The sequence below is a fragment of the Chroicocephalus ridibundus genome, chromosome 5 (genome assembly GCF_963924245.1).
Source record: "Chroicocephalus ridibundus chromosome 5, bChrRid1.1, whole genome shotgun sequence".
NCBI lineage: Eukaryota > Metazoa > Chordata > Aves > Charadriiformes > Laridae > Chroicocephalus > Chroicocephalus ridibundus.
The window spans coordinates 33780450-33798295 of NC_086288.1; the positions used below are offsets into that span (position 1 = coordinate 33780450).

At 45.1% G+C, this 17846-nt stretch overlaps 1 protein-coding gene across 5 annotated transcripts in view; it reads right to left on the reverse strand.

Annotated features, from left to right (window-relative positions):
- HERC3 (HECT and RLD domain containing E3 ubiquitin protein ligase 3) overlaps positions 1–17846 on the reverse strand; it is a 54887-nt gene that overhangs the window by 28335 nt on the left and 8706 nt on the right. For all 5 annotated transcript variants that reach the window (XR_010071408.1, XR_010071409.1, XM_063337211.1 and 2 more), the window contains exons 3-5: positions 4643–4802; positions 3131–3207; positions 2359–2580 (exon numbers count right to left, since the gene is read on the reverse strand). Coding sequence is in view for 3 of the 5 variants with exons in the window: in XM_063337211.1 (XP_063193281.1) it covers positions 2359–2580; positions 3131–3207; positions 4643–4802 (459 nt within the window). In the remaining 2 variants the exon portion in view is untranslated. The remainder of the gene's footprint in view (positions 1–2358; positions 2581–3130; positions 3208–4642; positions 4803–17846) is intronic.

Below are 17846 nucleotides of genomic sequence, written 5' to 3' on the forward strand. Positions count from 1 at the left end.
ATGTCAAAGCAAACCTCTCACATATAAACTGCAGCTTTGTTGAAATTAGAAGCATTTATCTGCCAGTCTACACGGCAGGAACATGGCTGCTGTTATACTAGATCAACTCTAGCTTACATAAAGTACAAAAGAATACACCTGGAGCATTTTTGAGAGAACACAAGGTATCTTACAAGTCTTACGATTGTGTTCACATTCCTAAAAGTGCAAAGCAAGATGAAATGACGCATACAGCTTTTGAGCCTCTTTTGCTAAACTACAGGCTGCGTTTGAGCAATTGCTTTAAATACGTCTCAGTTGGTAGGGTGGGTTGTCAAAATGCATCACTCCATTACAGGCACACGAAATGTGAGGTAACACTTTTCTCTTGCAGCAGTGTTTATATGCTACTACATTATGCGACCTAACAATTACAAATAGGTACACCACCTCATGTACTCACCCATGCAAAATAAATTATCTGTGCATGCTAGGTATCACATCCACACTCAGAAAGTTGCCTAGATATTTAATGCTAGTCAGCAACTATGCAGAAAATTATGAGGAGGTTGATTTGAAGCTCCAAAGAGCATCTTTCACTCATTTGCTTTTACAAAAAGTTAAGAATGTGTTAACAACAAGCAGAGGAGTTTGGGGCTTTTCAAACTAGTCATATCCACTCATCAGCCTTATTTATAAACCGATCTTCAAGTCTGTTGATGGCCAGGCTTCACTGAACGTGGCCACCTGAAAAAACTACCATAGGCCCTGCGTGTCTGGAAAATTGTGAACAAATAAACTAGACAACATTTTACAATACTGAGATACTATGTATTGCCATCATTTTGTAGCATACGGATGCTCACCAGTCACAAACAAGTTGGCAAACAAGGGGATGGGTTCCGCCTGCTGTTCTGCAGGGAGAGCCTTTGCTCTTTGCTCTGTGGAGCTTTGCTTTGTGGCAGGTGTACTCTTCGCTGGGTAAAAAACTGGCTGGATGGCCGTGCCCAGAGAGTGGTGGTAAATGGAGTTAAATCCAGTTGGTGTCCAGTCACAAGTGGTGTCCCCCAGGGTTCGGTGCTGGGGCCGGTTCTCTTTAATATCTTTATCAATGATCTGGATGAAGGGATTGAATGCACCCTCAGTAAGTTCGCAGATGACACTAAACTGGGCGGGCGTGTTGATCTGCTTGAGGGTAGGTTGGCTCTGCAGAGGGACCTGGACAGGCTGGACCGATGGGCTGTGACCAATGGTATGAGGTTCAACAAGGCCAAGTGCCGGGTCCTGCACTTGGGTCACAACAACCCCATGCAGTGCTACAGGACTGGGGCAGAATGGCTTGAAAGCAGCTCGACAGAAAAGGACTTGGGAGTGTTGGTTGACAGCCGGCTGAATATGAGCCAGCAGTGTGCCCAGGTGGCCAAGAAGGCCAACAGCATCCTAGCCTGTATCAGGAATAGTGTGGTGAGCCGGACTAGGGAAGTGATCATCCCCCTGTACTCGGCACTGGTGAGGCCCCACCTCGAGTACTGCGTTCAGTTTTGGGCCCCTCGCTACAGGAGAGACATTGAGGTGTTGGAGCGTGTCCAGAGAAGGGCTACAAAGCTGGTGAGGGGCCTGGAGGACAAACCTTATGAGGAACGACTGAGGGAGCTGGGGTTGTTTAGCCTGGAGAAGAGGAGGCTGAGGGGAGACCTTATCACCCTCTACAACTACCTGAAAGGAGGTTGTAGAGAGATGGGGGCTGACCTCTTCTCCCTGGTGACAAGTGATAGGACGAGGGGAAACGGGTTCAAGTTACGTCAGGGGAGGTTTAGATTAGATATTAGGAGACATTTTTTCACTGAAAGGGTTATTAAACATTGGAATAGGCTGCCCAGGGAGGTGGTGGATTCACCATCCCTGGAGGTGTTTAAAAAAAGGGTAGATGGGGCACTGAGGGACATGGTTTAGAAGTGGCTCTTGTCAGGGTAGGCTAAAGGTTGGACTCGATGATCTTAAAGGTCCCTTCCAACCTCAACAATTCTATGATTCTATGATTCTATGATTCTAAAACCTTTGCTCCACACCAACTTCAAACAAAATATGGACAAATCATTTTTGAGAGGAGGAAGAATGATGCCTGCATGTTGACACCCACATTTGAAGGATCTTTCTTTCGACCTTCCTCACTTCCACAACAGGAAAAAAAGTGTTTCTGTTCCTACTAAGTATGAAAAGCCTGTAGAGTCCACCAGAGACTGTTCCTCTGCCCTCTCTTCCCAAGAGGAGTTGCTGAGGGTTACACACCTGCTCAGTAAAAATATACTGTCAATGCAAAAGGAGACACTAGGCCAGAAAAGTGCATGCTTGTTTCACCGAGGAGCATAGTTTTAATACCTCGTTCATCACTTAATCCCAGTTGTCCTGAGCTGTTCTTCCCCCAGCCAAACACAGCTCCTGAGAGAGAGAGGGCAAAACTGTGGGCTCCACCTGCAGCAACCTGAGCCAAAGGGATCCCATCAAGAGACTTGACACGTTGTGGACTGGCTTGGGAGGGACATTCTTTACCCAAGCCCAGTTGACCATAGCTGTTCTGGCCCCATGTGAAGAACTGGCCATCTGAAACAAGGAAAGAAAGAGAACAGTGAATAAAAGCTGGTCAACAGAAAAGAAAGTTTGCCAAAATGAGCAAGAACCAGTGCTGGGGCCTTCGCTCCCACTCAAGCGTTATGATGGAAAAAATCAAGCAACGTATTATTTACCAAAATAAAAGCATAGTCTGAAGCCACCAGGTAAATAAACAGACATACAACTAAGTACAAAATACAACATCAAACTACTGTAACTTAAACAGCATAACAAAGAACAATCCACATGTTGCATACAGAAGAGTAATAGCCAAGGATAATTTCAACACAAAAAAAATTAATTACGCAGATTTTTCTACATCAAGACAGAAAGCTTTTAAGCGTTCCTGCCATCATTCACCGGTGAGACAGCGGGTGGCCTGTGTGTAACATGGTAACTGATCCATTATATAGCTTTCCATTTGGCCTGAAAGCAGCTGGGACAGGGATGTCCTTAGTTTATTATGCAGAAATATGCAATCTTGGACACTGTGCAAAATAACAGCACAAATCTTGGTAGTAAATAATGAATGTCACAGTACCTGCTGCCAAAGCCAGGCAATGCCAGTTTCCACAGGAAACCTGCAGTATCGTCTGTTGGTTCAATTTCTTTATCAACCTAAAGAAGACACTATGTTAGAATAAGTGTCCACAAATACAGTATCACCTTAGGTCGAAATTACGATTTCCATTCCGATATTTGTTCTACACATACGCATAACCTATGGTATTGAGACTGAGGAATGGAGTCTTGAAGGTGACACAGATCCATACATAATAGATGCAAATCTGTGGAGACCATTAGACACTTGACTACTAACTCCAACTATGACTTCTGCTATAATGCTGAATCCAGCTATCTGGAAATGGTGATAATAGCTGATTCTTGGTGTCTCTCTTACTACTCTTTTTCAGGCATCGTTTTTCATGCTGACAAGGGCGTAGCACTTACTATGAGTTACAGCACCAAAACCTCTTCAGTGCTTTGTACAGAGAATAGCATGTCAAAGGTTCGAGTTATTTCACAAAAATGTTATTTTTAAAATGGCACTATCACATTGGCATGTGAGCCCCTCTCTCCGTTATTTTGGAGCCACCTGCAAGTTAAGGACTGTCTTCCCACAGGCCCTTCAGCTCAAACATCAATGGTTTTTGACTGAAACTCTTTTCCTTTAAATACCATTACAACAATGACAGCCACCCTAGACAGATGTCCCAAACTTCTGCTCTGCACTGCTCGGCTCTGCAGAGGCAGACTGAATACGAGACAGACTACATCTGTTACTAATGTAGCGTGATACAACACCATTATGTGCAAAGAGACCAGTTATCTTTATTATGGCAATAAGCTGAGACTTATCATCTGTGAACTGCTTTGTACGGAGGAGTCTTGATGTCTGCCACTGCCACCATCTACATGTCCTTGCACTTAACCCTACCTCTGACACAGGTAAGATACCTGTGTTTCTGAGCACACATTCAGACCTAAAGATTCTGAGCAACATTCACTATTCATAATTGCAGCAGGCTGGCTTAGTCGCTTTGCTGCTAACAGGCAACACTGCAAAAGAGTTTCAGAGCTGAGGTGCCAGTTCATGCAGCCATATTTTTTTTTCCCATTCTTAAAATGTATCTCCTATCTCAGAGGACTTCCTAGGGACTGAAATAGAGACGGATATCACACACAACATTTCTATTTTTGGGTCCTCCCTCACACACCTCCTTGCTCTGTACAAAACACAGTGGCATTTTTCATTGAGGAAGCCGATCACGCTCTGATTTTCTTTTCTGTGCCCGAAGCACCCACGGGTAGAAGGCCTGTCCTGCCCAAACCTCCTGCAGACTCGTCTGACTCCCAGGGGGGCTCAAGGAGCACCAGTACAGTATGGAAAAGGAGGAGGCATCACTCTCACATCCCTATGTGAGAAGTGCCCAATTACCGCCCTTCTAAGCAAAAGTGCTCCCACCAGCTCCAGGCTGGAAACCGATCAACCCTTGATACATCCCCTCCAAGGAACTGCCCTTAAGGAAACCTGAAGCTGTTAAACATTTACCTTGGTACCGTCACTGCGTCTTCTATAGTAGTGAGACCCAACTGTCCCTCGCTGCCAGCGCCCCAGGAGAAGAGCTGTCCCTGGTCGCTGAGTGCCACGCTGTGAGACTCTCCGCAGGCCACATGCACGATGTGCTGCCCGGCCAGGGCCCCAATTTGCTCTGAGGAAAACAGAAAACCTCTCCGGTTACAGGATTCATCTCACAGTGACATGCAGACATCAGGTCTAGGCGAATCTGTTTGCAAAGCCAAAGATAGGTGCACTGATCCCCAATTTAGTTTTAAAACACTTCCTACAAGAGGAAAGCACCAGGTTTTACTGAAAACATGTAGCTGCTGAGCTTTTCTGAAAGCATCGCCTGCAAGTCATAGGAGAAAGCCAGGTACGTGCCCCCAAGCACAGATAGCGTCACGGATACAGGGTTATCAGGTTATTTAGGAACAACCAGACGTCTCGGCTTTGAGGTTTTCTCACTCAGTTTTGATATGGGGATCAGCCAGAAGCTGGCAGACACTGTAAAACATATTTGACCTTCCACAGCTCTCACATCCAACGAAGACAAATCATCCACAAAGCTAATCGACCCAGACACCCCTTGCTTTATTACTTGATGTGTGAAAGTATATGTGTTACGACATCCCCTGTCCTAAGCCTGGAACAGGTTTGAACCTATCAACCTATTACTACCACTGTCAGACACTCATAAAAAAAGTCCCATAAAAAAGAAGCAAAGCAAGAAGACCTTACAGAGGAATAAAAGAGTTGGGGGACAGGGGGGGAAACGCACTCAGACCTCTGGAAGATCACTCACAATTGACTTTTTATCATTACATCACGTTAGGCAACTGTGGGAAAATAACAGAAGAATAGCAGAGAGGCTTGTAAACATGCTCAAGCGACCTGCAGTTGAGGTGCAGTAAAACACGTATATCATACTAATCATTGTTTAGTCTTGTGTATTTAACAAGTAGAACATCTGTGTTTAGAGAACATAGGCCTGTGATAGACTTAGAGGCACCTTATCGAACATGCTTGAGATTCCTGCCCTGCTGTGTGAAAGATCAAGGTAGAGCGGTAAACTACGCCTGCATGAATCCCTGATAACAGTCGAAAACAGCAGGTTTGGTGATCCTCTAGCAAGGACCGAGCTCCACAGTGTCTGCGTTCTCACTTATGTGTCCACAAGGTAACAAAAATAAATTTACTCTTTGCATATCATCCATGGTTTTGTGGTTGTTCCTGCGTCCTGCCTGTGCCAGCTCACACAGCAACTGAAGTAGGTCTGACAACTACTCTTACAACATCAACAACTAAATCTTATTCGTTATGCAGAGTTTTTACAAATGGACACGAAAATGTCTTGGTTTGCAATAAACCATTGGAAATGTCACAAAGCTGACGGAAAAACTGCCCACAAGCCAGACAGAAGCAAAGTTGGTTTTCTTTTTTTCTTCCCTAGATAAACACAAATATTTCAGGTGGATGAAGAAAGATTTCACCCTGTAAGCTCCAAGGCAGTGATCAGTTTTATTAAAGTCCCTCTTGCCTGTGACATGAGAGGGAAGGGTAGTTACACGTCATTCTATGAAAATGATACCCCACCTCAAGGACATCCAGAAAACATTCACGTACCTAGCACCAGAATCTGTATATCAATCCATCTAAATGTCTTTTAAAGGAAGGCACCCCAGGAGGGCTTGCCTTCTAAGTCTAGAAGTCAGAAAATGAGAAGGAGAAGAATCCCTAATCAACGTTCTAGAGGAGAAAGGTGACAATTATTTAAATCTGTTTTCTAACAGAGGAAAATGCTACCTGAACATGTGTTTCCTTTCACTCAAAGTAATTAATGGCAATGGAGGTGCAGCTGACAAGTAATAAGCACACAAACATCTAGGAGGGCTTGAGGACTGGGCCTGCCAGCCTTTCAGCCATCCTTTATCCCTCCCATCTAATGATGCCCTTTGCCCTGCAGCTCTTTCCAGGAGGACTAACTTCAGCCAGCCCCACTGCCAACCCTACCAAAGACACAAACAGGTCATGAGGGCAGTAACCCAATTTGCACATGTAGTTTCCACGCTTGGGCCCATAAGCATCCAACTGTAGCACTGCTTGGCAGCCTGTTTTACATTTATTTGAATATGTAATTGAGAGCGCCTATTTTTATAGGTGAGCTCTAAACAATCAGCAGCTGTATGGTCAAGGTCAATCACAAACAACTGACAAGGTATCTCAAGAGAACATGTGGCTACAGTCTCTTCCTCTCTGTCAACCAGCAGAACAACAAAATGTGCTGCAATGTGCAGGACACACCACCTAAGTTCAGCCAAGCTTGCTCCCCAGGGTGCACTGAGCCTGGCCGTTATCCAGAGCGCCTGAGCTCTCAAAACACTAGCCTGTCCTTCTTCCAAAGCTGGTCCCTGCACACTGCCAAACGCTCCAGTGGACAACACAAGTCTGACAAAAAGACAAACATGAACAGTATGGGAGGGTAGGGCACCCATAATGGGAGAATGTGTTTTGCTATCTGCTATCTTCCCTGGGAAAGCAGTATTCGTTTTAACTTTATGTATCTCGTTTGCTGTGGAAGGGCTACTGCAAGCTGCCCCTGAGCCATTGGAGCACCTTGAGGAGGTGACAGAAGACGCCAGTGACCAAAGATCAGCATCAGGAGCTAGAGGAGGCAGGACTCTGACCACAGCAGTACTGCAACTGGAGAAAAAGTGCCCTGAGGTATGGGAAGGCTGTGGCAAGGACTACATAACAAGGGATTCTCACATTGGGACACAGAGAGCACATCCAGTGGTTTTAGAAATCCAGAACGGTTGCTTCAGTCCCCACAGACTCCATCTTAAGTTTAATTTGGCAACACAAACCTGACCTTGCTCTGTGTGCCATCCCAGGGGACAAATACATACTGACTTGTTTTGAAAGGCTGCCCTATGTCACTGAAAGCCTTCAGTGACTGCACTGCTCAGCCAAGTAGCAGAGTACAGCCTCACCTGGACTTGCTGGATAACCACAGGCCTGTCTTAGAGCTGAAGATCTTCGCCTTTAGAAAGGTATGCCCATGGTCCATCTCACCACAGTACGTGCCTAAGACCCTGTCTGGCACAGCTTGCCTGCAAATTCATGAAGAAATGTAAACTCCAAACAGTTTAAGTTTTCTATGTTCACCCAAATCTCTTTCCAGAGATGGAAAAAAGCCAGCTTTCCCCTGGGTACACAGACTGCCCAGGCAGTCCAACAAGGGTCCTAGTTCACTGTCAGGCTTGCCAAACCACTGAATGTACTATCTTCCTGCTAATATTGATAGTATTATCAAAAACATCTGACAATTACTTCTTTGTTGACCTCCCACCCCTTCCTCACATCAAAATACAAGGCATTTTAGTGATTGGTATATATTTATTTAAGTTTCCAGAGCATCACAACACCATTATTCATTCACTAAAAGAGATGCATCACTGCATGAAGACGAAGGGTGCAAAGGGTGAAGTTTATTCTTAGTATTGTGTCTTCGGTAACTGATGAATACAACCAGTCAAATGGAGCTTAACAGGCACAATTATATACAAAGCTAAGCAGAACAAAACCCTGAAAGCAACAGGGAAGGGCTGAAGGAGTTATGCAATACAGTGTTTCAACATGTCATAAAACTTTCAAACAAACAAATAAAAAAAAAAAAAAACAAGTTCCAAGAAGAACACACTGACCCAATCTTTTCTTTCTGAAGTCATCAGCTGTCTCAAAACAGCACTTAATGCTTGGAAGTCATTTATCAGTTCTTCATATCTGATGGAGTTCCAATTTTCGTTTCTCTCTTCTGTCCACTTCAACTTACAGATCTCAACATAAACAGACATATCAAGGTTTGACTTCCTTGGGTCTTAACCTTGTTATGATCTTTTCATAAAAATACACATTGAATCAAAGAACTAGGTCCAGGCAAAACATCTTCAGGACAGCCTGTCTCTGAATGGTGACAGGTCTGGCTCCCAGGACTGCTGTTGTGTTTTCTTGCCTGTTTGTGGTTTGCAAGGACACTCCAGCAAAAGTTGAGGACAGGTGCTATATATTTCTGTGACTCAGCTTTCTGACAGTCAGTGCATTTAGCTTGAAGGTTTGGAAATGTCAGTAAAGCTGGACTAAGAATGAGAACACCTGAAAAAGCCCACCTTCAGTCCATAGCTTCACTAGTTATAAAACAGGGCTTACCCTTTGTCCCCACCGTGTCGGAAAGCTATACAAGATCTTCAGTGTCTGCAACTGCTGAAAGCACAAAGCACTCCGTTATACCGCACTGATTAGAATGCACACTCAATGAGTGATTAATTAGCTTTCCTACTCCTAGGAAGTTTATCAGAGAGTTGGTACACCCTTTGTATGTATAGCTTCCAGCTGCTCGCAAGACAGGCTTTTGCTGGAGGACATGGCAGAATCCTTCAGCCATAAGCACACCAGGATGTACATGAACAGCATCAGATGGCTTCTACTGCCTGAAAGTGATGTAGAGAAACTATCAGCCCTGAGGTTACACCTTCGGTGGCAAAATCCAGATTTCTTCACTGCTGAGAAGAAGCTGTGGCTTAGAAGAGTTTCAAGTGATTTCAGTATGCTTGGACACCTGGCCAAAACTCCTCATTACCTTCCCAGCTTGACAATAAGCAACTCAGAGCATTTGCTCATCTTGGCCATTGCTGTCTGCTAGGAAAGCGCTCACAGACCCTAAGGTAAGTGTCTTACTAGCTTGCCTGAATAAGAAAGAGATGGTGGTAGAATCACAGAGGAGAACCAACTGTTGGCAAGAAACTCCTCGGGGTTAAATGCTAGCAGCTGGCAAGTCTGAAGACAAATAAGCCAATTTCTTTGCGTTGCCATGCTTGCTAATATAGTCCATATCCACACCGAAGATGCCTGAGCATTGTGCAACCAAGGTCTAAAAATCCAAAGTGTGACATACAACATTTTAATGCATGAGGCAGCTGAATATTTAATCAGACACCAATAGCAGCCTAAACTTTACCCATATGGTCTTTCTGTTCTGAGTACTGAAAAGCCTTAATTCTTACAGAAAAGGAGCCGAGTTCTCTCCTTTTGGACAGGAATTACACCAACGCATTAAACCATCTAGCAAGGTGACATTAACAGCATTAGTACTTATGGAAGCCTGATCCAAGAGCCAAAAACTCCATGAAAGACATGCTACTGCCTTCATTAGGTACTACAAGAAAATGAGAAAAACACTATGGCCCAAGCTTATCAGTGACCAGCATTTCACTAAACCACTGTACAAAAATCAAGTAAACAACAGTGGATCACCAAACTCCCTGACAAGATTTTTATACATTAAGTAGGAAACTTCAGCTGACTGCTCAGTCTCCACCAGCACATCCCAGAGATGTTTCTGCACATGGACATCCTGGCTGTATTTCTAGGCTCTGATGAGCTTCATGATTTCAGCCTTAAGTCAGTTGAGCATTAAAACATATCTGAGTGTTTCACTAAAACTGGAAAAAAGGAAAGAGAAAAAACAAAACGCAGCAACTGAAATGCTTGCAACCCAAAGTGCACTAACAGAGTACACCCAAGATTTCTCCCTCCCCTTATGACGGTTTCTCCTTATTTTGTCAGCATAACTTTAACAACTTCTTAGCTCTTCAGTGCTTTTACTAGTAGCAGCAGCACAAGTACACTCACCAACTTTTCCAGGAAACATCATCCCCAGTGGAAGTGTGATTCTGCTACTTAGAAACTGCTAAATGGGGGGGAAAAAAATCATACTGTTTTTCATGACCTTTTTGTCTCTTCCTCTCTCCTTTAAAGCCCCCAAGAGTGAGCCTCTGATTTCCCACACTTTCAACTCTGACCACCTAGGTGCCTCGTGCTCACAGCAGCCATGGCCATCATCTAGAGTCTGGGACTGTGAGGAAGAAATCAGATTCTATAAACCACTTAAGCAAAATACAGACTTTCCAAAGCTATCAGGTGCTTTTGAAAACATAATCTAACCCAGGCAGCTAAAACCGCTTCCTGTGGCTTCACTCACAGCACCTCTTGCAGGCTGTGGTTTGTCAGCAGTAACACCAGAGGAAGGTTCACAGGGAGGAGGCGAGGGCTGAAGGATGGTTTCAGGAACACACCTTTGTGACTGCAGACAGTCTCTGGCATGGCCAGGTGTACGACACGCACAACACGTAGGCAGCTGGAACAACCGCCCTGCCCGACACCAGCCCCACAATTGCACCTCTGCTACCTTCCTCCTCCTCACCCAGCCTCTCTGAGAAGGCATTACATGCTTGTTGTGTCTTGCGTTCAGGCTACGTGAGACTGCTGTGCACAAAGGTGTGGGAAACGTGCTCTGCACCCACACAGCACAAAGCTACAAGAGCAAAACCCTTGAGGAGACCACATCCCCACTGTACGACAGCTACCCTCGCTTTCCATCTGCTGTTCTCACCCATGTGTGGCAGCCCACCGTATTCTCAAACTTCTCTTAGTACAGGGCAAAAGCTTAGACATATGGGGCAAGTAAGTGCTCGTGTAAGCTCCTCCATCAGCATGTAACCTTCTCCGACTTTCAACAATTGAAGTTTACTATATCCATCGAGGAGGCTGGGTTTTACAAGCCCAACTCGCAAATCTTGAGGTCTTCCTTTCGTGAACTGCTGCTATGCTTGCAGCAGAAAGCAGAGCAGTACCAAGAGTAGACTGATTAGAGAGACTGACAAGAACAGCACTGAAGCTGATAAGGCTCTGATAATTTTGTTACAAAGGAGGAAACGTACAGAGTAGACTCAACGAACAAAAAACAGAAGGGGGGAAACGTAGTAAAGGACAGAGGACAGACCAAAGCAGGTGACATTCCCAGGAACACTGTTGGTCACAGGGGTGGGAACACTGTCCATAGGTCAAGGCTGAGAAACTCCAAGTAACAGAGACAACGATTCTGCAGTCCCCTTTCATCCACAGGCACTAATGACACTTACCAAGATTACTGCTTCCCTGCACAACACGTACAGTACTGCTCATTAACTTATTTAGCATGGCTACTTACAGACTTAAATTTGAGAGAGGCTGGTTTAGTTATTAGCACTGCCTTCACTTTATAAAGCTGCCTGTGGTCATGTCAAGGCAGGAATGTAAGAGCAAGAAGTGAGGCCACCACGACACCCCAGGGTGTCACTTTGCATACACTTTGGCAGCTACTCCCCCTCACAGCTGTGAACGCAGACACCTACCCTGAGAAAGCAAACCCCTTCCTCAGACATAGCCATAAAAAGCCTTTTACTTCCCCGCATCGCCGCCTTTTGTCTAGGGTGGTACATAGCCTCTCCGAGGAGCCATAGGCAGAGCGGCATGGGCACAGGCAGCAGCTAGCTGGAGAAGGCTCTTGGGAAGGGCTGGGCAGGCAGAGAAGGCTTCGGTCTGACAAGCATCAGCTGGCAGAGGGAAGAATCCACCTTCAGACCCTGGGGTTAAACAAGTAAGGGCAGCTCTTTCAAAGAGGGAGGGCACCAAGACTTGTGAAAGAAACTGGAAAAACACATGCTTGGAAAACCCAGAAAGCCTGTTTTCCTCTTCAGGTAACTGCAGAGAGCTGTAAAGGTGATCGCTCGGCCAGGCTTGCTGGCCACTGGCAGCACAGAAGCTGTAGCTGGGCTATGACTGCTGAGAAACCCCCAAGGCCCACCATGCACACCCCAGCAAACGCCATAGCTCCAGGGCAGCAACCCCAGCATGGGTGGATGTGTTAGACCTCGAGGTGATATGCTGAGGATGGATGTCAGCAGCGGAAGAAGGAATTAGGGAGACGGGTGTATAGATACTGGATTTGATGTGCTGGTACTACACAGTGTAAACCTGTATTTCTGCCTGAGAAATCCCAAGCAAAGCCACAGCAATCTTGGAATCTATGAGAAAGGCTGATGGCAGTAAACAGGGAAAAGGAAGAATAAGCCCTTCACTACAGTCTCTCATAGACACATGGAGGAGTTAACGTAGTCCTGTGACAACTATTGAGCCAACCTTATAAATGCAAAAGAAAAGGCAACCAGTGCAAAATTGACAGCTCCGCTAAAAACCAGAACTTTCACCTCCTAGGACTGCAAGGAAGAGATGTTTTTCCTCCCTGCAGTGCTCCCCGAAATACAGCACCGCTCCCTTCCCAGCTGCCTTAGCACAGCCCCTTCCAGCACGCACGCTGGCAAACCACAGCAGCTTTAGGGTGTGAAGACCCAGGAATGTCTACAGCCTGTCCTTGGGGCTCAGTCAGTTGTTCCAGGCAGCAAATCACTGCCGCAGGAGGTAAGATGAGAGTTTACTATTGTCCAACTGCTGCGTTCAATCCCGCAGATCACTGCTGTCCAGGTGTCCTTCTGCAGCAGGTGATCATGTCTGAGCAGAGGGCTGGAAGTGAAGCACCTCCAAGTCCCTACAAGGCAGAGAGCATTGCTGCATACACACGGCAAGCCAGCCACAAGGGCTTTGCTCCACTTTTTGCCTCTGGACAGGTTGTATTTTGCCATCTTTTCGCATTATTGGAGCAGTTTTGCACAACAGGAAGCATTTAACCTTCACATGGGCATTTTAGATTTTCTTCTAGACAGGAGACTACATTTTCTTGGTAGCTGTACTTGGCAGAGTCTCACTTGTGGCAGCCCCAGGCTTTGACAAAGTAGCATGTGATTTTCAAAAGCACTTGGTGTGCTCCTCACTCTGTTCTCATTTATTTCAATCCTGCAGTGATTTGCATGGGAGCAGTACAAAGCCACATGTTCCCGAAAAGCCACAACTGCACGGAGCAAGCTCAGTACAGCACCCTTGCCCTTGCTGTCAATGACATCCCTGTCAGGTTCACAAATGGTGCTTGAGAATACGTTACTGCAAAGAAGCGTGGTGACTGCGAAAGGGAGGTAATCAATGCAGTCCTACTAAACATTTACAAAGGTTTAGTTTGTTAGTTCTCTCTACTGTAAGATTTGAAGGACGTTCTGAGAAAAGGAGATATGAGCATCTCTACATTCCGTCTTGGTGAGTTTATATAGGCAGGCAGCTGTTTAAAAGGCAGGTTGGGTGCTAAGAGGGTAAGCATTTCTTCACAGCTCTGCTGTAGGAACAGCTGTTTTCTGCTAGCAGCTTAAAGTGTCAAAAATATTTGATTTCTGAGAAGTTTCACAAAGATCTTTGAGATAAATTCTTCTTTCCAATACAGCTTAAGGAAGAGTATCAGTCTGTTCAATGTTGACTGAGTCAAACTTAATCATCAGAGACATAGCTATGCATCTTCCGGAAAATTTGATGTCTATAGACAGAGCAAGCCACAAGCATACACCACGAGCCAGAATCAAACTCAGGCTTTCCATGTGATAGTTACACCCCAGAAAACAAGACAACCCCTTTTCCATCAGGAAAGGGGACATTCCTGAAGACCCTATACACTCTTGTGAGCCTTCAAGATCAAATCATACAAAATGCTTTACATTTACCTTTACCAAACTCAGGCTTAGTTACCTCAAAATACACGCCTGCATGTTTCCATGCAAAGGAAACAGGAGATTAAGGCAAGAGAAAAAAACATTCTTACTGAGGAAAAGCACTGTGGCTGTTTTACTGGGAGTGAGAAGAAAGTTTTTGGAGTTGGTGGGGAGAGATTTCTTATTTCAGATGTCTATTCATAGACCCCCACCTATACAAAAGCTGCCTGATAACTGCACATCATCATCTGTGGTTGTGCCGCATAACACGTCTTGAAGACGAGAACCATGAACTTGCAGCATCAACAGCCACTAAACTACTGAAATCTCTCCTGGAAGCTGGGACTCTCACCACTATTTACACATTCAGCTTAATGAATTCATCGCTTTTGTCCAGCATGGACAACTATTCCAAGTACAAAAAGGTTGGGGCATTCAGAAAACTTGGATCTATCGCCTCCAGCTTCTTTCCTGCCCTCTCCCTGTACCTCACCACACACACAGCCACCCAGCCATTTTATCCCGAGCCCATCCTTCAGCTTCAGCATGGCTGCAGGAGAGGGGATGGTCATTAGTACCACACACCACACCAACACCACGGTTCCATGCTCCTTTCCAAGCCATGCACGCAGACAGCCTTTATTTCTGTTGCACCTTCAGAAAGCCTCTGAATAGTATACATGATACAGGAATAACAAATATGACCAAGAAAGATGCAAGTTTACATTTCTAAACTGCCCTACAAATCCCCAATTAAAGGGAAAAAGCTGGTCATTCCTATTACAGCTCTGCCTTTCAAGACAAGAGACATTAAAATGGCCTCTCACATCCTCAGGCTGTACTGATTCTAAGAAACCAGTACCTTGCTTCCCTGGGCTCACTCTTGTTTTCACCCCTCAAAGTGAAATCAAGAGAGAAATCTGGTTATTTGTAATACACGTGTTTTCAGAGACAGCACTTCAGAGTTACATCTGAGAACACATTACAGCCAATTCAGGCTCAGACTGTAAATTTCTTTACTGAAAAGAGACCAGATTTCTACTGGTTCAGGCTCTCATAAAGAGCCTTATCTCTCCTCAGTTTAGGGTCTCCTAATCCTGCAGTCTCAGAGAGTATTGGTAGAAGTCAGTTCTCATGATCCAGATCACGCAAATTTTAAAACAGCCCACTATAAATATTTGGCATATTCAGAGCCCCCAGCCAAGCAATTCAACACAATGCATGCATATTTAAGATACCTAAGGGAAAAGACTTCCTTGATTTTATTTCTCATTTGATCCTATACATACTGTTTCTACATGAAGTCATTTTTAAATACAACCTTCTGATTTTGAAGCCTAAAATCATCCTGAAGCCCAAATTGCACTAAATCAGCTGAGATGGACACACCATAACATGAGTCCACATTGCTAGATGTTGCTGCAGTCACTACTGAACGCGTAACAATTACTTCAAATAGCTTGGTCAGATCCTGTGAGCGATCAAAGAAGGGAAAAGGGTAAGTACAAACAAACACACCTGACTCTGCAAGAGGTGGCCAGTTTAATAATCTGACTCTTTTTACAAATTACAACAGGTGCTGAAACATAAGTTGTGTCCTAACCCTTCCTTTGTTATTTTTTCTGGTTTAAAGTCAGGTGCTGCAGGCCAGCACCCAAGGCCTGACTCTGCAAGGGCCTCTGTCCCCCGGGTGTCTCCATCCCTCCCCGCAGATCCCTCAGCATGCTCCTTTCCAGGCACGTCCTCCCAGGCTTTGGCAGAAACCATGCCTACAAGCCGGGCTGTCGTGCCCCTACCACTCCTTTTAGAGCATGCAGTGTAGAGAAAACGTGATGAATGCGAAGCAGGACTCTCCCAGACCACAGCACTTGCGAAGCGTCGCAATAGCTGCGTGCTGAGCCTCAGCTCCATGCCCAAACAGGGGGACAAAACTGTCTCACATTCCCTGTGAAAAGCCTGCTATGGGGAACCTCCTGGCATTACTGGGGTTTTAGCTCGTTTTTTCCTGTTTCGCTCCTCGTGCAAAGAGGAGGAAGGCAGGGGAACCTTACCATTCTCCTGGCACTGTCATCTCACCTGGGAGCAGCCCTCAACCTTACCTATTCAATGCAGCAGCCTACCTCCTCATCTACAACCTGCTCGCTGCCACGGCTGCTTCCAACACAAGCCCTGCCACCTCTCCTCCTGAGCCACCAGGGCCTCCTGGCTGACTTTTCACCCACCAGGAAGAAGCTAAAAGAGGAAGATCCACACAGACTGTCCTTCCAAGCAGGTCGCGCATCTGAATTCTCAGCTGTTACAGGGTTTATGATTAACAGGCATGCCGCAGTGAGCACCAAGGTCTCTGGTCACTGTAACCCTGTGCTGAAGTTCAGGACAAGTGGATTTATGTTTGAAAAGAAAGGCCACTGAGCTCAGAGAAATCCAGGGAATCTGGATCATGTAGTGGGGGTTTTTGTTTTGGTGGGTTTTTTCTGACTTGTTTGTTTGTTTTTTATTTTTCTGTTTTTCTGGGTTTTGTTTTTTGGGTTTTTTTTTTTTTTTAAGAGAGCGCGAACATAATTATGATATTTCTAGCCCTGCAGCTATGAGCAGATAGAGTCCATAATGCACGCAGAAGCAATGCTACCCTGCACATTTCCACCCAGACAGGAAATTTGGTAAAAGAGCATGGGTTTGTCTGCTGTATGTTACCAGAGGAAAAGTTTGAGGCAAATTTGGCACCAGACATTTTCCTGTAACTTCCTTGAGACAGTAATTACCAAAGCCCAGGTTTTCTCACCAGCAGAAGTCAAATAAAGTCTGAATGACTTGCAGAGAACAAATCTCTAGACCAGAAAACAAGTTCCACATCTCAGACTCAAGCATATTCCTAAAGCTTTATGACTAACAACTACCTAGTTGTTCTACACTTCTCTATACACTTCTCTACACGCTCACCCTGGATCCCAAAAGATCCTTTACCTTAAGTACCCGTGTATGTCTTTTGTTCCCCAGCATACGCATGCACATTCAGATAAAACACATTTATCTAAGAAACACCACAGAGAGTCAAGACATCATGTCAGACCTAAAGAAAATCAACCCAAGTGAAGTTACAGGGCTGAAGAAGTGGAAATTTAGATAAAGTTACAGAGAATAAGTTTCTTGTTTCCTAAACCTATTGCAGTAAAAAATTTATCACTTCCCATTAGAGACATAACGTGTGCTAACACCTGATGATGCTCAGGAAATTAATGCAAGCTCAGACTGATTTTGCGGAACAGTGGGCTCAATGCTTCACAACACATCGCCAAGTTGCTTCTCCTATGGTATTGTCAGAGACACTGGGGACTCTCAAGTGCGTAACAACACAAGTAAAAATTAGGACGGGTCAGACAGAAGCTTTATTAACTATGGTCATGCTGACGGAACACTGGGACAGTGTCTCTCTCTCTGCATCCCTGCCAAGTGACTGCAGAGACACAAACTATAGACCGTTTCAGGGCAGGGGGAAGAAGAGAAAAAAAAAAATGAGGAAAAACAATCATTTCAATATTAACAAAGCCAGGTATCCATCCCCAAGAGGGATGGACTCTTCATGTAGCTTGCTAACCACCACAATTCAAGGAAGGAATGAAACAGTAAATAGCATGACAACGTGGGGAGATGGCTCTTGGTGGAGCCCATAGGAGTGGCACAACCAGTATTACCCTAGCTCAGAAGCGGGGTTAGAAACAATCACAGGCTGT